Source organism: Pocillopora verrucosa, chromosome 5 (genome assembly GCF_036669915.1).
Source record: "Pocillopora verrucosa isolate sample1 chromosome 5, ASM3666991v2, whole genome shotgun sequence".
NCBI lineage: Eukaryota > Metazoa > Cnidaria > Anthozoa > Scleractinia > Pocilloporidae > Pocillopora > Pocillopora verrucosa.
Genome location: NC_089316.1, coordinates 816891 through 839417, shown reverse-complemented (window position 1 = coordinate 839417; position 22527 = coordinate 816891). Strand labels below are relative to the sequence as shown.

The 22527-nt window shown below is 38.3% G+C and overlaps 2 protein-coding genes across 2 annotated transcripts; one reads left to right on the top strand and one right to left on the bottom strand.

Annotated features, from left to right (window-relative positions):
* Window positions 1-1016: 1016 nt before the first annotated feature.
* LOC131783050 (uncharacterized) lies at window positions 1017-2318 on the top strand. Its single transcript, XM_066167340.1, has 3 exons — window positions 1017-1160; window positions 1687-1740; window positions 2100-2318. The coding sequence occupies exons 1-3, from the start codon at window positions 1017-1019 to the stop codon at window positions 2316-2318; spliced, it is 417 nt and encodes a 138-aa protein (XP_066023437.1).
* An 18238-nt stretch (window positions 2319-20556) lies between these two features.
* Window positions 20557-21586, bottom strand: LOC131790932 (uncharacterized). Its single transcript, XM_059108217.2, has one exon. The coding sequence runs from the start codon at window positions 21584-21586 to the stop codon at window positions 20579-20581; it is 1008 nt and encodes a 335-aa protein (XP_058964200.2). The 3' UTR covers window positions 20557-20578.
* Window positions 21587-22527: the final 941 nt, after the last annotated feature.

Here is a 22527-nt window from a genome sequence, read left to right as displayed (position 1 = left end):
CCGTGAATTCGTCCCTTCAATTTTAATGTTCCGGTAATTCATAAACATGCATAGACACGTATTTCTTATGTGTTAATTACTGGAAAAAAATATGGAATTCAAAACGTAACCAAGTTATTAACGATGCTGAAATACTTATTCAGAAGTTTGTTTTCTTTTCTCAGTTTGCCCACTAAGAGCTTTGCTTGCTTGCGATACTTGACAAATGTAACCCTAACACTATCCTCTTACATAACCAATAGTAAAAATAGCTCAAAAAAAGAATTCACATTCAAAACACATTTATCAATATAGATATCCTAAGCATCCAATAGCTTTTGTTGTTTTTTTTTTATGATGATCTCAGTTGTTTATTGGATAGTTCGTAGTACAGGTTAAACCGGTTATAATTTAGACAAGTTTCCGCGATTGAAGTTTTGGTTGATCCAAAATAAGTTTCTAAGTGTCCTGGATGACAAATCACAATGCCTTTAAAATTTATTAGAGATCTTCTACATCGCTTTTCGAGATTAATCTGGGTAAGGGTCTATCGAATAAGAATAACACACATATCTATCTAGGTTTCCCTTGTAAACAAAATGTACGTGCACCATTTAAGGCAATTATTTTCGTCATATATCAAAGTTGAATGAAATAAAGAAACTTGCTCAGGTCATTTCATGATGATTATATGTTTGATCTAGCAGGATCGTTCATGCAAATTCAACGACCACTTCAATTCCTGTTTCCCTTTTAATTGAAATTGCAGGGAACAAAACTACAGTTGTTCGGTAATCCCAGATAAATAGTTTCATATAAAGCTTAAAGAACATATCATCTACATACCTAATGTATCCATCCGACACCAGGGTTGGTTTATGCCTGTAACAAGTGATAAACCATAAAAACATTGTGCGCATGATTTATCAAAGCCAGAAATGTTTCTCTATTGAAAAATATTGATTTTTTTTGACAGAATTTCAGCGCAAGTTGTGATGACTTAACACACTACTTTGCCGATGGTGTTGCGTCAATCAATGGTAGAACAAGATTCAGGACCTTGGCAAGCTTTTACTGGAGTCCGCTATCAGGGAAACTCAATATATTTGTACCCCGGTAGCTACGAGGACCTCAACGAGCTAAGGCTCGAAAATTCCGTGAAAAGTTTTCTTAAAGCTCCAGTAAGTTTGTCTTTGATAACATATTTGATTAGAACAGTTAGCCATAGCTTCCGCGACAACCTTACGTTCGCCTATCGCTCGCCTCCGCTCGCCTGGAAAACGCAAAAGAGGTGTCCTTTTCGGCTGGCCAAGTTAACAATTATTCGAGTGAAAATACGATCCTCCCAGGAGGGGTTGCAATTCATGAAAGTGCTGAAAATACAGGCACAAGCGAGATTTGAACTCGTGCCTCCAATAGATATGAACTATGAAAAATGGCATTCCTGTTCCAGTGCAGATTAATGCAATCACGACTTAAGGCAGCTTTTTCTGGTTGCATAACTGGGCAAACTGATCCTAACAAACCCAATGGAACTCATGTTCATTGTCTTCGAAGTGCGTTTTTGCTTTAAATCTTATTGTTAAATCTTTTGAACTGTTATATTTTCACCTCAGAGAAACTTGTCTACATGCTATAGGAATCTCAGCCGTTCTCCTCACCTTCCGGTTTTTGTCGGTGATTATTATTTGTCCCATTGTACTGCAGAAGAAGCTCGCTTTGGAACTGTATGAAGAAGAAAATTGTGGGGGAGCAAAAAAGGTAAGAAAATTTGCTGTTTTTAAATTTTAACAACAATATGTCCCGAGAATCGATCCTTAATAAAAGATCAGTCAAACCTAATTTTCTGTTTCAGAAGATTGTGAAGCAAATTCTAACATGAAGTTTTCGGAAGAGTTATGCCTAGCCTTTTGGTAGAGATGTACGCCGTGCGTGATTAATATTTCCAGTTCTCGGCGTACATACCTAATTTTGGTTAGGTCAAAACATGTCTGGCATTCTTAAGCTATGAAAAAGACAGAAATTAAGATACGTTGACCTATTCGTTCAGGCATTTTGGTTTGTGGAAACTGCGAGTCTGTCACAAACATGATCTGTAAATCAAGTCATGATTTTTATAGGTGTTCTGGGCTAGTTTTGATGACTTGAGCAGTGACTTTCCAAAAGGAGCCTCGTCAATTATAGTGAATAAACATTCAGAACGTTGGCAGGTTTTCACCGAGGTCCAATTCCGAGGAGCCACAATGACTTTGGAACCTGGAAGAGAATACAGAAACACAGAAGCAATGCAGCTCGAATGTCCCGTCAAGAGTTTTCGAAAGGCTCCTTATCACAATTAATTTCTTTGCCGTAAAATTTAAGATAAAGGTATCATAACAAGGTAACAGTATTGAATGCAGGATGAAAAAGCGCCATCTGGGAACAAACATCTACCCAATTCATGCATGTAATCCACTAATCAGCAATGAAAATAAACAAAAAAAGTTACTGGCTGTAATTCTGAGTTTCTGAATGAATTGTTGTACCGCATCACCGAAGAAGTGTAACACTCAGTTGACTATCAGCTAGATCATAACGAATAAAGGTGCTGAAATCAATCGCTGTGGTGCATTATGAAGTTAATGCTAACAACGCAACATCGGGGCGCAATGTCTTGATCAACTGACAGTCAAATGAAAATACTTTAGTGCTTTAGCGATACAACAATGACTTGTAAGGCTTGAAAAACACTGTGGAAACAGTTGTTCTCTCTTCCACCTGATTATTCGTCAGCTAATTTGTAACGAAGATTGTTTGGTGTTCTGGCGACGCAGCAAATGAAAACATTTTTTTACAAAAAGCATCGTGTGTGATCAGTTGGTCTATTCGATTATTATTTTTCTCTTACTCATTTGAAAGTGCATTGTTAGAAATTTAGACTTAAACTTATCAATGAAATAAAGTCATGAATATATCGGAAAATTATACATTTTGATTAATTTTCAGTCTAGAATGTTTCCCAAATGTGCACTGATTCAAATCAAACCATGAAAAATCCTACTCAACTTCTGCTGAGCGTAAAGCTTGAACAAGTGAAATGATCTCATGCAGTTTCGTCCAGTCGAAAGATGAAATTTAGGGAAATAAAAATTGGAAGTTCCAGGAAACTGATCATTAACTGAAAATGACGATCGAAATCAAGTTATTTGCAAGGAATGGTGACGGAGCGAATTTTAATAAGTCGTTCATTTGAAACAGGAAAAGAGACATTCAGTAAGTTGGATGTATACATTGCACTGTAGTCAGGATTTTGTTTATAACAAAACATTGATGTAATAATAGCAACTTCATTTCTAAGTTTCCATCTTAACTAAAGTGAAGTCGTTTCGCAGAAATCTTAGTCATGTATACGAATGATTATCAGCGCCATTGTTAATCAATTGACAAAGCCACTCTAACTGAAAAGCACGAATGTTTGCACGTATTTCGATATTTCTTTCAGAAGAGGGCCAGGTTATAGTGTTTGTCCGCAAGATCAGACGAATTGCATTGATCTGAAAAGGCGCCTCAATCGTTCTCAACAAAGGGGTGCGTGCCGCGGAGGAGGTAAGGGAAAAATCTCCTTAACGGGTTCGAAAAACGGATAATATATTATATAACAAACCTGGAGAGCCTGTTAATGCACGCTGTGCCTACTTTCCAATTATTTGGTGCTTCTTTCCAGCAAGTTAAATAGTTTTCTGCGTCTTAAAAGCATCAAAACAATCTTCTTTACAATTCCGATTTGTTTCCATAAAAAGTGAGGAAGTAAGGACCCATGCACATTTGTGTTCCGCTGAAGTTCTCTCGCGAAGAGCGCTTTCGTTTTAAGAGGAAGTGTCACACATCTCTAAAGCAGATGTTATAAATGCAAAATTGCACTTGGTGAGGGAAACTTTGTGTTGCTAAATATGTGATGACTCAAAACCTTTGAAAAAGGAACTAAAATCTTCAAGCCTGTCAATTTAAATCTGCGCTAAACTTTTCCATCCTTTTTCCTTTTTGTCTCTTGTTGCCTCTTCAGAGCTTGTATGCCACTCACGTTAAACTAATTTCGTAGCATTTAATTCCAACTGAATAAAGTTATCCATAAACTACTGATCAAATGTGATTTCTTTTCCTTCGTAAACCAAATTATTTTCATTCAAGATGACTTTTGTGTTTAATCTAGTGTTGATTGTGCTTTACTTTATCGGTCAATAAGCAATAGCGTTGTGTGAATTATTCTTGTTTTCCCTCTCTTTAAGGTCCACATATGCCTGTATATCACTAGCTCGATTAAAGAATCTAGCATCTTTTTATTTTTGCATTTGATTGTTCCATTATTACAACATTGCAGCTTTTGGCAATTGTACGATAAACTTTCTAGAGCAGTGTGTCCACACTCGCTCCTCTCTCTCTCTCGATCTAAATGTTCGCCGGAAACATTATGTTACTTTCAAACAATGTGATGAATAACTTCTTAACTAAGGAAGTCGTAAAGTTTGCAAAGACGCAGGAAGTGAAAGCTACAATTAGGAAAATCAAGCGGAATGACTCGGCACAAATGAGCGGTCTTCGCTTCTTATTATCGGCCGCAACTGACTATAAAATATTTTATTACGCAAAGTAAAGTTTGCTTGTGACGCGCTTGTATAGCAGTTCACTACAAGCTACGAATCCTCTAGAGGGTCAAAACGGATGAACCGTTCGCAATCAATAAAACAAAAAAGGAACCCTGTCTATCGCTAAAAATACGATTTAAGCGTTTGCAATGAAGAAGAAGCTAGAGTTGCTTTCAGCTACGCCTCGAGCAACTCTTACGCATCTTTCGTGCTCTCCAAACTTCCCGCGTGCTTCATATCTCGATGAACGCACGCTGACGTATGAACCAATTGTTAATTATTCTAATTTATTAGACTTTTTAAAATCTGTCGATTTTAAGCGGACATACGCACAGAAAATAACAGCTCTCTCGAAAATTGGTGTGTAGTTCATTTGTATAGTAAGCGAAAACTTCATTCTTTACAACGTGGCGACTGGGAAATGGCTCGATTCTTCACATCGTTGCGATAAACAGTCTTACTTCAAATTCATCTCAATTGACTATACTGCAACTAAAGCGTTATATCAATATGTTGAACAGTACAGATCTACAAAGTGCTTCAGGCTGGTGATATTGGCCAAAGTCGTCAAAAAAACCTCTTGAGTTAATTTTTTTGTTTAGCGTGCGTGATTTCCATCCGGTTTTCTAAATCTTCCTGTTAATTTGCGTGCCTGGAATCCGTCGCAGCGATTATGATGACTATGTTAACTTTGCTTGTCTCTGCTTCTAAGGGTAAATTTTTTTCAAAAATGGAAATGTTGGAACGGAATAATTTGCAGTTTTTGTAAGTATAATTTATAGGGCCTCATTGGGTGGCTAATTGCCTGTGACCGCTGAACCTGCTTAAACAGGTTTTGTTATTGGGGTGCTGAGGACTATCGGTTTGTGACTGAGTGGATAAACAGGAATAACAGAAGAATCGTTTCCTTTGATTTCATCGCAAAAAGCACAACTACAGTTGTTCCAAAATGCCGACTATGGAGGATTAAAAGGGTATGAAGTATTTATTCTATATTCGAGATTTAATAACTTTAAAAAGATAAACATGAAGAAAATGAGGAAAAAAGGAAGGGAAACATGTGAGTTCCCGGAGAGACTTTTTATCTCAGACCTAACGAATTCAGTTCGAATTCAGCTAAAAGGAATGCTGATCAAGGAGCCTTTCCCCACACCGAAAACGATTGTTGAACATTACTTTCGGTTGACATGTCACAAGCGAAGAATGGTGAGCTCCCCATTGTCGTTTATTCCATGTGCTTGAGATGTACTCATATTCCTTGTCTTTCCACAGAACAACATTTGCGCTTTTCTTATCGTATGAAAATCCTACCAGTTGTAGTTTCTGTCGTATTTTGTTACTAGTATTACTTAATTTGTGATAAAGTTCAAGCCCTTTCCTGGACTGACCGATATCCTCTTGCGTGAACAGAGCAAAACCTCTGGCGGATACTGACATAAACACAAGCCAAGTTATGTCAACAAAAACGAACCCAACTACCCATTTGTAGCCACGAGAAGTAAATTCTTCCGCGAATTTTTTAGAAATTCTTTGTTGTCTAATTATTCTTGTGTTTTATTCTTTCTTTTGTATTTTCTGTTGCTTCTTATTGTAGGCCGCGTTCCCTGGCGATACAATCTTGAATTACGCAAAGTAAAGTTTGCTTGTGACGCGTTTGTATGGCAGTTACAAGTTACGAATCCTCTACAGGTTCAAAACGGATCAACAGTTCACAATCATTAAAATAATATAGAAACGCTATCTATCGCTAAAGACACGATTCAAGTGTTTGCGATGAAAGGGAATTTATATGTCTTGCCCATTCAATTGCATCACGGCGTAGAAAAAGCTTTAAACGTACTACAAAAGACGGCTTAAGTTACTATAGAAAACTCTATCATCCTTTCCTAAAACTGTCGAAAGGCTTATCGAGTAAGTAATAGATACTGAGAGAAAATCTTACGTTAAGGGGTTTTGTACAATTTAATCATAATCAAAGAAAACCTATGGCCAACTTGTGGATAAAGTAATATGGAAATGAAACATGTTTGTCAACTTGCTAGTAGTGGTCCCGTAGCATGTAAGGTTGCGTTATTAGTATGGAATCTTTGGCTCCCTTTTCGACCATAAATCCTTTGAAGTGGTTATGTTTATAACACGAAAAACCAAAATTTGGGTTGGTATGTTCTTGGAGACTCGAACTCTTTCTTACGATGTGACAGGTCTCTGGATTTATGACCATATCTGGAAGTCGTTCATCACCGTCATTATACGTGATAAATTGCGGAGAGCGCAATCGGTGGAGGAACTTACTGAGAGAAAATTTAAAACTCCCACAACCTCAAACCTGACAAGAAGCCAAAGAAGTTACATCGACCTGTTGAGAAGTGAAAATTCAAGGTAAAGTCTTCCCAACTTATCTGTGTTTCTCATTTATGTCCCTCGTGCACACATTATGTTGTTTCTATAGACTTAATTGGTACAGCAAAAAGTCTTGAAAAATTAACGAATTGGTGAGATATCCTACCATTGGGGGTACCATAGATGTATTAACACTCCTATAGAGGCTTCCTTCTAAGGAAATTGGGATAAGCTCTGGCGGTGTGGATTACTTAGACCCGTATGACTCGGCAGTAATATACTTGCCTTTGTGATTAAAAGATTGTTTACGTTCTGTTTTCCAGAGATGAGTGACTTACAAGAGAAGGTACAGCTGTTTGAGGAGACAGAATATGGCGGAGAAGAAGTAGTAAGATGTTAAGTTAAATCAGATTTACTGCGAGACTTCTTCCTCTCTTTAGTGGTATATTGTTCCGAGGCAGAAAACTTAGGAGGTTTATTATCAGATGTAAGCGGGAGAAAACCTTGTAAACAAAGATCATCGCGTTCAAAATGCAAACATTTATTGAGGGTGGGGGGAAACGTGACAGAGGAATGGAAAAAAGGGGGGGATTTGGCTCGTGTAGGCAAAGAAAGATTTGAATCGCAGCGACTAAATTTGATGAATTTTGCAACCAGAAATTTGATAAACGTGGGATTTTATTTTGTACTGGTTTTGTAGAACGCCTGAGGTATGTGTTTACTATTCTGCGGGGTTGGATGGTTCAGTACCATCATTCTGGATTTCTCCGTGACTCGAGTAAGTCACAAATTGAAACCTAAAATCCTCGAGACTTTTTTAGAGTTCTTTCAGTCACTTTAATTTTTACAACGCAAGTTTTGATCAAAATGATTGATCTTCTCCAATTAAATAACACATCTTCTGAAAGAGTTCGAGTCTCCAAGAACATACCAACCCAAATTGGTTAACCACTTTAAAGGACTTATGGTCGGAAAGTGAGTTAAATATTCCATACTAATAACGCAACCTTACATGCTACAGGACCGCTATCAGCAAGTTGACAAACATGTTTCATTTCTATACTAGTTTATCCACAAGTTGGCCATAGGTTGTCCTTGATTTCATTTGTTATTCAAGTACTTTGAGAAGAGAACAAGGCCAACCAGTAGTGACCTTTCCACTATAATTTGGCTGAAACCCTACAATTTTCAAATGTTTTCAAAATTTTCTTCCTAACAACACATGGGTTGAACTCAGGCGAAACATTATTTGTCATTTAATCATCCACGAGAGGGTGGTCCTTACGAGTACTGTTGTCGGAAGCCATTATATAAATGATGGTGTAATCGTTTTTTAACGACAGTCACCATCAAGAACAAGTACTTTACCTTTTTTGACTGCTTGAGGAAATCGATATTGGCTTCCAAAACGTAAGCTGAGTGAAGCATACAAGTGGCGTACGCATCTCTGTTATGAAATGATGCTTAAGTAATATCGTTTCTCTCCGCTTCAGCTGATTTACCCCAAAGTAAAAAAATTAATATTAAAATATCAGCATTCTTAAAATATCAGCATTCAGCTGAAGGATAGAATTCCTTCGAATGTCTTGGATGTCTTAGATGTCAAGACTCCTACGGCTGATTTCATATTTAAACTAGGCCAAACTTGATAATATCCTGCCAGTACTGAAAACCGCATTATTGAGAGACTAGCTTGGCTCAACGGGAAAAGCGGTCAACGTCCTCAAAATATATGTTCAATAGTTCAAAAAAGAATTCATATTCAAAATACATTTACCAAGGGATGAAAGAGTCGTCAACGTAAAAAGGTGTCATTAAATCCACGTTATAATCCTTAGTACAAGAAAACAGCTCTCTGAATAGGTGACCTTTCAAGCCTATCCTTAGCATCCAATAGCTTTTTTTTCGATGATCTTAGTTGTTTATTGGATGGTTCGTAGCACAGGTTAAACCGGTTATAGTTTAGACAAGTTTTCCGTGATTGAAATTTTGGATGATCCAAAATAAGTTTCTCAGTGTCATGGATGACAGATCGCAATGCCTTTAAAATGTACTACAAATCTTGTACATCTCTGGGATTAATCTGCATAAGTGTTTAATTTTACATGTAGCCTAATCGAATTGGATTAACGCGCATATCTATCTAGGTTTCCCTTGGAAACAAAATGTACTTGCACCACCTAAGGCAATTATTTTCGCCAAACATCAAACTTGAATGAATTAAAGAGACTTGCTCAGGTCATTTCATGATGATGTTATATTTGATCTATCAGGATCGTTCATGCAAATTCAACGACCACTTCAATTCCTGTTTCCCTTTTAATTTACATTGCAGGGAACAAAACTACATTTGTTCGGTAATCCCAGTTTTGGAGGGGATAGGAAGGTACAGTAGTAGATAACTAGTTGCACATAAAGCTTGAAGAACATATCATCTACATATCTAATGTATCCATCCGACGCCAGGGTTGGCTTATGCCTGTAACAAATGATAAACCATAAAAAAATTGTGTGCACGATTTATCAAAGCCAGAAATGTTTCTCTATTGAAATATATCGATTTTTTTTGACAGAATTTCAGCGCAAGTTGTGACGACTTAACACGCTACTTTCCCAATGGTGTTGCGTCAATCATAGTAGAACAAGACTCAGGACCTTGGCAAGTTTTTACTGAAGTTCGTTATGAGGGAAACCCATAAAAACCCGTAAAAAGTTTTCGTACAGCTCCGGTAAGTTTGTCTCTGATAACATATTTGATCAGAACAGTTAGCCATAGCTTCCACGACAACCTTACGTTCACCTATTGCTCGCCTCTGCTCGCCTGGAAAACGCAAAAGAGGTGTCCTTTTCGGCTGGCCGAGTTAACAATTATTCAAGTGAAAATACGATCCTCGCGGGTGGGGTCCCAATTCATTAAAGTGTTGAAAGTAAGTCCGAAAAATACAGGCACCATTCCTCCAATAGATATGTACTTTCAAAAAATGGCATTCCTCTTCCCGTGCAGATCAATGCAATAACGACTGAAAGCACATTTTCTGATTGCGGAACTGGGCAAACTGATCCTAACAAACCGAATGGAACTCATGTTCATTGTTTTCAAAGTACGTTTTTGCTTTTTAGATCGAAAGATGAGGATTGTTAAATATTTTGACTTGTTATATTTTCACCTCAGAGAAACTTGTCTACATGCTATAGGAATCTCAGCCGTTCTTCTCACCTTCCGGTTTTTGTCGGTGATTATTTGTTTCATCGTATTGCAGAAGAAGCTCGCTTTGAAGTTGTTTGAAAAACAAAATTATGGAGGAACTAAAAAGGTAAAAAAATGCACTGTTACTAAACTTTAACAACAATATGTCCCGAGATTCGATCCTTGCTAAAAGATAAGTCAAACCTATTTTCCTGTTTTAAAAGCCCCGCTACCAGAAATCCGAGACATCGATCATATTTCATCTTTAAACATGAAGGAGAAATAATTACAAAGAAATGTATGAGATAAAAAAATAAATATCAGGATCACTGACCCATAAGCGAGGATGAAAAATTTTCCACCGCCCCTAAAAGAAAGAGAACACCTTTGTGATAATAAAGATATTGTTCGGTGGATGATTTTAAAAGATGAGTTCGAACAAATTTTAATACAAAATTAACACAGACTCAAATCGTCTCACAAAGTCTCAAATTTCGTAAAATATTACTTAAGAAAAGCTCAATTTTGAACATCAACCCTTGAATGAATTCACCTTCCACCACTCTCAACAGCATCGTCTGCAAACAAAGCTTGAAGAACCGCCAGAAATTTCCTGTTGATCGACTTAAAAGTTCGGACAAATCGACGAATTTGAAGAGAAATAATTATTTTGTTCATCCAATGCGCTGTTAAATAAACATGTGTCACAAGAAGGCGAAAAATATAGAAAACGCTCGCCGTATCCTTCCTTGTTTTGGTAGTAATTTTGGAAATGTAGCCGGGCATTTTTATGATAGGTAACTCGTCTGTCACAAATTTAATCTGTAAATCAATTCATGGTTTTCGCAGGCGTTCTGGGCTAGCTGTGATGACCTGAGCAGTCACTTTCCGGAAGGAGCCTCGTCAATTATGATGAATAAACATTCAGAACGTTGGCAGGTTTTCACCGAGGTCCAATTTCAAGGAGACACAGTGACTTTGAAACCCGGAGGAGAATACAAAAACACAAAAGAAATGCAGCTTGAATGTCCTCTCAAGAGTTTTAGAAAGGCTCCTTCTCACAATGTATTTCGTTAATAAAAGATAAATGTATCATAACAAGGTAATAATATTGAATGCGGGATGAAAAAGCGCCATCTGGGAATAAAATGTAAAGCGTTTATCTACCCGATTCATGCATGTAATTCACTAATCAGCAATGAAAATAAATAAAAGAGGTTAGTGCAATTCTGAGTTTCTGAATGAACTGTGGTGCCACATCACCGGAGAAGCGCAACACGCGTTGAATATCAGCTAAATCACAACGAATAAAGTTGCTGAAATCAATCGCTGTGGAGTATTATAAAATTAAAGCTAACAAATCAAAACCCGCAACATCGGGGCGCTATGTCTTGATCAACAGACGGTCTAATGAAAATACTTTACACGAACTAATACCCCGGAATGGCGGCAAGAAAAGTAGCTTTTGAACCACTGCAAAGCCACGTCACGGATACCATAGTGCTCCAATTTCGCAAACAAGATATGATGGTCGAGAGTGTCAAATGCTTTGGAAAGATCTAGGAAAACACCCACCGTTGTTTCGTGTTGGTCGATTGCAGAAGCTATTTTATTTACCAAATGAATTAGTGCGTGCGATGTCGAGTGATTTTTCCGAAATCCAAACTGACAGCGGTAAAGTATATCGTGTTTTTCGGCAAATTCTACCAAGCGATTGTACATGACTTTTTCGAAAAATTGGAAAAATTAGACAACAAAGAAATAGGTCTGCAGTTTACAAAAAAGTTAGGATCCTCTGCTTTGAAGATGGGAATAATTTTAGAGATTTTAAGTTTGTCCGGGAAAATGCCTTTTAGCAGAGATTAGGAAAATCAAGCGGAATGACTTGACACCAACGAGCGATCTATGCAGTTTTTATTGTCGGCCACGTTCCCTAAAAGTGAAGTTTGCTTGTAACGTGCTTGTAGGGCAGTTACAAGTTACGAATCCTCTAGAAGGTCAAAACGGATGAACCGTTCATTTCGTTCGTTCATTAAAACAAAATAGAAACGCTATCTATCGCTAAAAACACGATTTAAGTGTTTGCGATGAAGGGGAATATATAAGTTTGATAAGTTTTGCCCATTCAGCTGGAACCAGCTCACTGCACCGACATCAAAACAACGAAATTACACCATTAGGGTGAACGTTTGCAGTCATGCGTAAAAACCAGTGACCACCATTAATTAGCGCCTATATAAGTGGATCGTCATATCCGGGGTAGTCAAAACAAAACTACTTTACCATCTCGTTTTGTTTCTTTAAAAAGGCAGGAAGTTAGTATCTGTGCATCCGCTGTTCTTTTACGAAAAGTGCTTTGTTTTTAACAGCAAGTTTCGTGTATTACCGAGGTAGATATTCAAAATGCAAAATTGCACGCGCGAGTGATACCCGGCCTGTTTTATCAAAGAAGCGCTGATTCAACAATCTTCCAAATCGTAGCTTGAATTTTCAAGTCTGTCGTTTCAATCTGTGCTTAACTTGCCCATCCCATTCTCCTTTGTTTTTTTGTCTTCTTGCATCTCTAACAATGCTTGTTTACCTTGTTTCTTGAACTAAATGACAACTCTGATCTAATTTCCTTCTCTTTTCTTCGTTCATTTCCTAAACGGAATTACTCTAATTTATTAGACTTTTAAATCTGTTGATTTTGACCAGATATACGCACAGGAAATAAAAGCTCTCTCGAAAACTAGTGTGCTGTTCATTTGTATAGTAAGCGAAAACTTCATTCTTTTACAAAGTGGGGACTAAGAAATGGGTCGATTCTTCACATCGTTGCGATAAACAGTCTTACTTCAAATTCAGCTCAGTTGACTACACTGCAACTAAAGCGTTTAACGCTTTACTTATATCAACATGTTGAACACTACAAAGCTACAAAGTGCTTCAGGCTGGTGATATTGGCCAAAGTCATCAAAAAAAAAACTTCCCGAGTTAATCTTTTTGATTAGCGTGCGTAATTTCCATCTGGTTTTCTAAATCTTCCGGTTTATTTGCGTGCTTAGGATCTGTCACATTATGATGACCATGTTAATTTTGCTTGTCTCTGCTACTAAGCAAAAATTTTTTCCAAAACGGAAATGTGGGAACGGAATAATTTGCAGTTTCTGTAAGTGTTATTTACAGGGCCTCATATGGTGGCCAATTGCCTGTTACCGCTGAACCTGCTTAAACAGGTTTTGTTATAGGGATGCTGTCGGTTTGACTGAGTGGATAAACAGGAATAACAGGAGAATCGTTTCCCCTGATTTCATCGCAGAAAGTACAACTACAGTTGTTCGAAAATGCCGACTATGGAGGATTAAAAGGGTATGAAGTATTTATTCTATATTCGAGATTTAATATTTTTAAGAAGATTAACATGAACAAGAAAATGAAGAAAAAGGGAGGGGAAAAAATATGAGTCCCAAGACAGACTTTTTACCTCAGACCTAACAAATTCAGTTCGCGGTCGGTAGCTACTTTGTGTCAAGCATACGCTACGCAATAGGTTAAATGCTACAAACTGATGTCATTTGTTGATCTGTCTCACTGTAAAAGTAATTATTTATAAAGCTCTTTTTATAGGACTTCAGGACAAGCTGCGAGAATTTGACGAATTGTTTTCCTCAAGGTGCCTTGTGTGATCACGGTAGAAGAGCCTTGGCAGGTTTTTACTGAAGTTCAGTTTCAGGGTGACGCAGCATGCCTGGTGCCTGATGATTACCTTAATGTCAATGCTATGGGACTCAAAAGTGTAGTGAAGAGCTTTAGGAGGGCTCCCGTAGGATAGTCCTTCTAAATTGTGTATTTATCTTCCTCACGGTGCTAGTTCGTTCGTGGTTTAACTCTTGCGTTAGCGGTGTTAAAGGAAATTTGCCAAGAACTTTTTCCTGTAAAACCTGTGGGGGGAATGTTTTTTTTTAACGACAAATTTTTCTTGGCAAGCAAATTTTGTGCCTCACAAACTATTCCGCGTTCAGAAATGTTTATGTCACCCTTTTCTTTCCATTCACACTGCACGGGGAAACTTTTCGAGGAAATCTTTCTTGTTTAAACGTGCCTTATGGTTTATAATGCATGAGCAAGGTAAAAGAAAGACGTTTAGTTTCTCCTAACATATCAACGGCAAACAGCATGCTATTTTTACATTAAAAATCTTTCCTCTGTCTTTGATAACGTTGTACTTCGGGGGGGCTTATGTAAGCATGGTTGATGTTAAGATGCCAGTGTTAATGTAAAGAAATTTTTTCAATGAACACAAATTAGTTAAATAAGAACAGCAAAACTGTGCTATGATACTGAGTCGTAGCTCTTCAGTTGTAAACCTCACGTTCCTTTTGGTAATCATGATGTAAAATACATGTTATTTTGAAATTTGAATTCTTTTAATGCTTTTTTTTTTCTTTTACTACTAATTTGTTTTTGTCTGTTTGAATTACAGCATAGACATTCTTTGAAGGTTTATGAAAGGCCTGAGTTCGGGGAAATTGAAAAGCTAATAAAAATTGCTGTCTTTATTGTCTCCTCTTCATGAGGAATGAATTCTTTCTGTTCGCTAATGATAAAAAATTGAAGCATATCGTTCTCCGATGAAGTTTTGCAAAGAAGAGCCCATTTCAAACTGATAAACGAACTGAAACACAGTCTGTAGACCCCTCTGTTTATCTGTTAGGACTAGGGAGCACATTCTTCTGGATATTTCAATCCTCTCACGGTTTGCACGAAAAGACTTCAATAGTTTGCCAACAATACTGATGATCTTTTAATATCATTTCCACAGGTGTTCTCGGAAAGTTGTGAGGACTTGACCAGCAACCTTCCAGTGGGTGCCTCGTCCTTCGTGGTTTGTCAGCATTCTGAACGTTGGCAAGTTTTCTCCGCAGTAAAATACGGTGGAGTTACAACTACGTTAGAACCTGAAAAATTCTTTAGGAAAAACGAGCGCTGCAGCTCCAAGATCCCATCAAGAGCATTCGCAAGCTCCTTTCCAATTAGACATACATATTTGTTTCATTCAATTAAGGATTTTGGTGTCTTCGCAACTGAGAAAACAGTGTCGAACACAATAATCCAGTTTTGTGAGAGCAAACATGTACAGTTATATACATTTGTACATCTGATGACCCTTCTGTAAATTTGCAATGAAAGTAACTCAGTGCTCTGGCGATGTAAAAAAGTCAGCTATTCGGTAATAATTTTGAAAAACGGAAAAACATTCCTTTCCGATATCGTAAAAAAGGTTGTGGCTTATACGGCACAGTGAATACAGTGACTACATTGTGGGACAAAAATTAATACTTCTTCTTTGTAAAGACTGTAATTGATTGATAACACCTCAACTGGTCTGAGATTAAAACAGTTCAGTTGTGAGGGTTTGTCATTTAGACGAGGCTTGAAATCAATACTGAGAGCGTTACCTCTCTGAGTTTATAAGAAGCTAGCTTTGGAGGATTCACAGGCTTTTGTTTTGACCCTTTGACCTCTTAGAGTGACTAGAATCTAATTTCTCCTTACAATATCTCCCCTGAATCAAACATTAAGGTTATGAAAATAAAGGAAATGATCACCAACTAAATGTGTTCTCAAATTGTTAAACAAATTCTTCTTGTCAGCACCTTAAGAAATAAGAAGAGAACAGTATGGAGAATATACATACTGATGTTAGGGTGTAAAGGGCTAAATTAGGCAAATTATGTACGTATACTTCACGCCAGGTATGACAAGATTGAAACTATCCTATTAACCATTCTACGGAACGGCAAAGACATGCCATCCATCTAAATTCCTAACTCCTCTCACCGCTTCCCGAAGTATACCCTCAGTGGACTAACTGTCTGTTGGCATAATCTTTGATTTAGACTCTGGAAACTTGGATCAATTTCAGTTACATGATGTTTAACTTGATGGTCGTAGGTCAAGTTACGTTTTCCATCATTTGCACGGGAAATAGGAGAAACTCTTTAACCGGGGTTACAATGAGATCGTAACCTGGCGAAAGAATGTATTTCTTGTGCCGTATGGGAAAATATGGAGGGACTCCATCGATTAAGTAACACGTTGCATATTAATGAATAGAATAACGGCTTGGAAAATAGGCGCGCACCCCTGAAAGCCGCTCTTGTACTAATGGCGGTGAGCCTCCAAAAGCCAAGCCCGAAGTCCTAGACAAAAGACTACCAAGATACGTTGTCTAAGTGCCTATAGTGGACTGGAAATAGGGCAGAATTGATAAGCCGTTACAGGGGGAATTATTCAAGATAGTATTAGAAAACTCAAGTGATCGAACTCCCCTGACAGATCTAAGGTTTTTGCTAAGCTCGTGCATTACGGCCAGATCAACTCAATGTTGCGTTTCCTGAGCGAATCGTCTGGCGGTGGTGTGATTGCGCTAAAAGACGAGGCATATGACGTAGATTAAACAGAAACATCTCAATCCACAACTAGCAAAACTAGCCACAAAACTCTTTGGGCTTATGAATGACAACTGAGATTCCATAATCCGTGTACTCATAGATCAACGGCGATATGGTCAGTAAGCTGCTCGGCGAACAAAGGGATCTGGCGGTCCTTCTAGGGTTGCATTGATGCAAATGGATTAAGAAGAATGCTCGTCTGCAAGTAGCTGAACAGTCATTCTTGAGGCTGAGCGAGGCAACAGCCACCATGACCAAGACTCGATATACACAGTACATCGATCCCATGACCATAAAGTGGCCTCTAGTGGCGAGCCGTGGATAAAGGAAAAGATGCAGTGACACCAATGGGAGTCAGGTAGGTCATGAGTCGAATCATCGGAAAGTGTGTAATCAACAGGATGAATGTTGCTTATGAATGAATGAGGTAAATCATCGGAAAGTGTGTGATAAACAATATTAATGTTGTTAAGAGGGATGTGATTGATGCTAGTGGCTAGAGGCAACTATGCGCCGGGCAAAAGGCTGGAAGCGAGGCTGCAGAGCATGCTATACACACTATATTTGTAGCAGATGATACCGCACTGCTGATTGATGCTTTTAATGACGGCATTTAAGTTTTCTTCTTTAGAAGTAGTGGATGATGTAAATATCGGTTGAAACTATATTTACTTTCGCGCGACTCACAAGTTTGGTTTGGGAAAATAATAAAAAATTCAAGGGAAACGACTGGAAACGAATCTGAGTTGAGATTATCACCGAGATGGATGTATCACTTGAAGAAGTGTAAATAGCCTTTTACATGTATATTGTGGATGTAGTAGGTACCTCGTGTTTTGACCAACCAGGCCCTACAGAACGAGCGCACGAGGCAAGCGCGCGGGCTTAGCGAGTCGCGCGTGACGCGCATTTGCCCCTACACGCCTGGAAAACGCAGTAAAATAAAAAATCACCTTTGTTCTGCAGGCTAGAATCTTCTTTTCTTTGGTTCTTGATTCAACCAGTAGCCTGTTTCAGACGTTCAGTTGATAAAATAGAACGAAATAGTAAACGGCGCGTCACGCGCGACTCGCCAAGAGTGAAAAACGAGGAAGGCTTAAGTCGTGTCGTAAACCAACCCGACCCTAACCAAAACCCACTCGCTTGTCCGCGGACAAAAGAGGCAGTTTTTATTTGTAGATCAAGAGAACAGCTGATTTCACAATCGAAATATGGCGCGCGCATATTGACACTTCAGCAGATCTTCCTCTTGGCTTTCACCAGTCACACCATCCGGTTCGCTTCGACTTAAACACAGTTATTGATTTGATTCAATAACACTCCTGGTCCCCTATTTCTGTTCACCTGTGGTATATACTAAAATTAATATAAATGTGAATTTTGACATACATTCCTTTCTTAGTCGTATTTAAACTTAAACATTTACTATGCAAAAATACATCCAGCTTCTGATTCCCTTCTGCAATTAAAGCTTGAAAACAAGGTAATCATCAAAGTATATCATCATCTTGGGCAAAACAGCTAAACCATGTTCAATTTCATTCCCTTCCTCAACTGCCACACCTAATTTTTTTACTGGACCTATGTCTTTTATTCCAAATCGACCTCTTGGAGGAACAAAAGAAAATATTTACTAATTAATATGATGGTAGGACAGGGATTGGAAAAGGTTACTCAGAATGACAAAAAAACTATAACCATTATAAAATGTTTAGATTCAAGGTGGTTGGCAACAAAGTGTTAATAATGAAGAGTAAATGAAAGAAGAAAAACGAAAAAGTGAAGAAAAAAAAAGTATGAGGTAATTATTACTGATATTTAACTTTCCTCCTCTTAGTGTCACTTCTGAATCATTTATTTATTATGAAATAAGAGACAATTCACTCGCATCGTGTTTGTTAACCATATTAGAAAGGATGCAGACAAGAAGAATACAAAGACTAAGAGAAGGATCAAGCTGGAGAAAATAGGAATTGATTTATTTATTGTAACGAAGGCTATTTTTGGTTATGATTTGCGTGACGTTCAATACCCTTTTGTTTTGTTTTGTGAGACATACCCTCGAACTGTCGGCATTAGGTTTCATTCGGCCATGAGACACATGTTAGTCGCAAGCATAGCCAGATCGAAGGATTGTCGATATACTAGAATAATAGAGCGGGGAAAGAGGTATGTCATCTTATTTACTTTTGTATTTACAAACCGAAACGTGTATAATCGAAGGTAGTTTTGTTGCGCTTAAGATATTTGTGTTGTTTGATTAATCTACATACACGCCCTGCACGTTCGAGTTTAGGACATTTCGATTCGCGTTTATTGCATGGTAATAGCCTATTTTAATTTATTGTATTTCAGTTTTTACGAACTTTCCAGTGATTAATACACCAGTTGAGATTGATAGACTTTAAGGAGGTTCCGGCGTTGTTCAAGTTTGATTTGATTTATGTCAGCGTCCGCCCCATTACATTTATGTATAATTCCTATTCAGAAAGTAATGTAATTTTCATGTTTCTCAACCACTTTCCTTTCTTATTCTTTCAAATTGTAATTATTGCTTTGTTATATTTGTGTTTGCATAACAAAACATACTGCAATGTATGATTTTTGATTTGGTCCTGATTATCTTTTTGAGTTCTTACGTCGATGTTTAAAGTACTTCCATGAATCACAAAAGAGAAACTTTCAAATTCCTTAAGGGTCAAGGCTGAGATTTGTGTACTTGAAAATGAATAACCTCTGTTGGAGCAACTTCAGAATACCCCGCAACTCATTTACATGTCATTGAATAAGAATAGCGTCTATTGTGTTATGCCTCGATCTTCGAAGCCTCCCGACACATGTAAGTGAGGCGGACAAGAGTTGCGGGGTATTCTGAAGTTTAGCCCCTCTGTTTTCAACTCTTTGTTTACAATATGACTGCTTCAAAGCAAGAGTGCTAAAACTTACCTCCCCACATTACCGAAGCTGTCATTATTAAAAGATTACTGATATTACTAATATTTTCACAACTACACAATTCTTACATGAAATATATATATATAAGCTAAAAATAAAATAATACTCAAACATGTTATTAACCCTTTAACTTAATTCTTCCTATAATATCTATTCATTATTCAGCACACAGGTAATAAGAATACTCAAACTCATCAGGTACAAGATTTTACCTTGATTGAACACCAAATTCTCGCAGCCAATTTACAAGGAAATGTGTAGCAGCTAAAGGAGAGAATTAACAATCAGATCTTGGGTGTTAAAGAGTTAAAAAAAAATCAGAAGACTGTTTGGAAGAAAACTTGAACAGATACTAAGACCAGCTAAATGAGATTCTAGGAAGGATGGGAGGGAAGAAAAATAGCTTTCATGAATGCAAGTGCAGTTTATGTATACATGCTAGCAAGCTGACAAACTGAATGTCAGTTATCTGTTACAACCATAGATTTGGGGCATTGGTCAATAGTTACAAGAAAACTTCAAATGTTTGTAGAATAATTGCCAAAGTTTGTCTACACCCTTTTTTCCTGCTCTTTGGCCTCACAGTAAGGCACCCCAACCACATGTGCCCTTACCTCATCTCTACCTTTGATGTCTCTGCAGAATAAAATTAAGGTACATCATGCAGCTAAGATATGTCTAAATGTCTCCTGTGACTGCCAACAAAGTCAGGTTTCAGCACATGAACACTTTAAAATTATTTACATTACGGTTGATTGTGGTTGCTAAAAGGAACAAATAATTACAAGCTATTGTGAAGTAGAAGGAATAGGAAATGCAAAACAACAGAGGAAATACAATTGGACAAGGAAAGACACTTACATGAAGGACGGAAAAACTAAAAGATGATCGCATTGAAAGAATTGATGTTAACCTAATGCACTCTGATACTCCAATGTTCAATTTTTTAAAGAAACTTTTACGAATGAAAGTAAAAGCAGAATTTTTGCAAAAAATCAAACTAAAACTGCTAAAATTGTTCTCACAGTTCTCCAGAGTCTTTCGAAGATGTTTTCTCTTCAGGGATCAACGACACGGCATGGGATTGGCATATCGCATTGAAGAAGCACCTCACAGGAAGCCTTAGCAAAATTCTTACAAACAGCTTTTCCTAAGTATTTGTCTCGGTTTTCCGCAGTTGTTAAGTCCACTATCTCCAATTTGCAAGTCTCAGGCAAATCGTCAAGGTCAATCTCGGCGATTCGTAATCCGGTCAAGCCTTTTTTCTCTCCTTCTGCCTTATAATGCAGTGCAACATCGTAAGACGCTGTTGTTGATATGAACTGCGATTTGTACCCTTCCCGACTTCCGCAGTTAACGTGTGATCTAACCTTTTTAGACTCAAGGGGATCTTTTGCTATAAGTCCGACTTTGGGAACTTCGTCAGGTCGCAATATTCGCCAAAGTTTTCTCCCAAATTTACAAACACCAGAGATGCTATTGGAGGAAAGTGAACGACCAGCCAACTGACATCCGAAAGCGTCGAACTGAGACGCGCACGGATCAACACATCCATAGCCATCACAGCACGCCTGAAGGTTCTCGTCGCAGCATTCTTTGGACTCACCGTATTTACAACAAGGAGCCTTTTGCGTACAGCATTTGTCTTCCCCGCAACAAGCTTCTTCACTCGAGCAGCAATTTTCGCCATTGCAGCAGAAGCTGTCCTCCTCGCAGCAATACCGACCGCACACCTTTGGATATCCTTCTGGACAACATCCTTCAGGTAGGCATAAAGGATGGTCTGCCGGACAGCATTTGGATTTTGGATTTCCGGGCGAGCAACATATTTCACCTCCTGGACAGTAATAAGTGTAATCGCCTATTTCTGCACAGACCTCGTATCCTACTGCGACTTTTGTACTGCGAAGTTTGCCCTTTTTAGTTACGATATGATTTGGTGCCTGTAGCAAAACTTTTTTACAGCCACTGTCTTGAATCACTTTGAACCCCAAGACAATAACATTCTGGCTTATAAGAAGAGAAATCAAAATCGCACAGGCAACTTTCAAATTCTGGAGCTCCATCTTGTTTACTGTGAGTTTGTTCGTCAATTATGCAGCTTCACTTCCGCGTGTCACCTACCTGTTTGTTTTTTTTTGGAGAGGGGTCTGGAACCGAGAAACGATGTCCTCCCAACTTGCAAAGTGACCATCACGCATACTAGTCAGAAAGCTTTCTTTAGCAGTAGTGGATGATGTAAATATCGGTTGAAACTATATTTACTTTCGCGCGACTCACAAGTTTGGTTTGGGAAAATAATAAAAAATTCAAGGGAAACGACTGGAAACGAATCCGAGTTGAGATTATCACCGAGATGGATGTATCACTTGTAGAAGTGTAAATAGCCTTTTACTTGTATACTGTGGATGTAGTAGGTACCTCGTGTTTTGACCAACCAGGCCCTACAGAACGAGCGCACGAGGCTAGCGCGACTTAGCGAGTCGCGCGTGACGCGCTTTTGCCCCTACACGCCTGGAAAACGCAGTAAAATAAAAAATCACCTCTGTTCTGCAGGCTAGAACCTTCTTTTATTTGGTTCTTGATTCAACCAGTAGCCTGTTTCAGAAGTTCAGTTTATAAAATGGAACGAAATAGTAAACGGCGCGTCACGCGCGACTCGCCAGGAGTGAAAAACGAGGAAGGCTTGGGTCGGGTCGTAAACCAACCCGACCCTAACCAAAACCCACTCGCTTGTCCGCGACGTCTCTACTGAATTCAAATGCGATAAGAGTCGCTCCGCTTCATTTCCGGATACCGCAGAAATAACATCATCGACATATCCTTTTCAGACTTTGGGGCATATTTTCGCCAAACCTAAGGATCCTGTCACGAAAGAACAACGAACCGACGCCATTTATTCTATTCCTTGCAATGACTGTGACAACGAATACATCGGACAGACCAAACGTCAGTTTGGTACACGGTTAAAAGAGCACCAAAAAGCGGTTTCCTTTGCAAAAAGGAA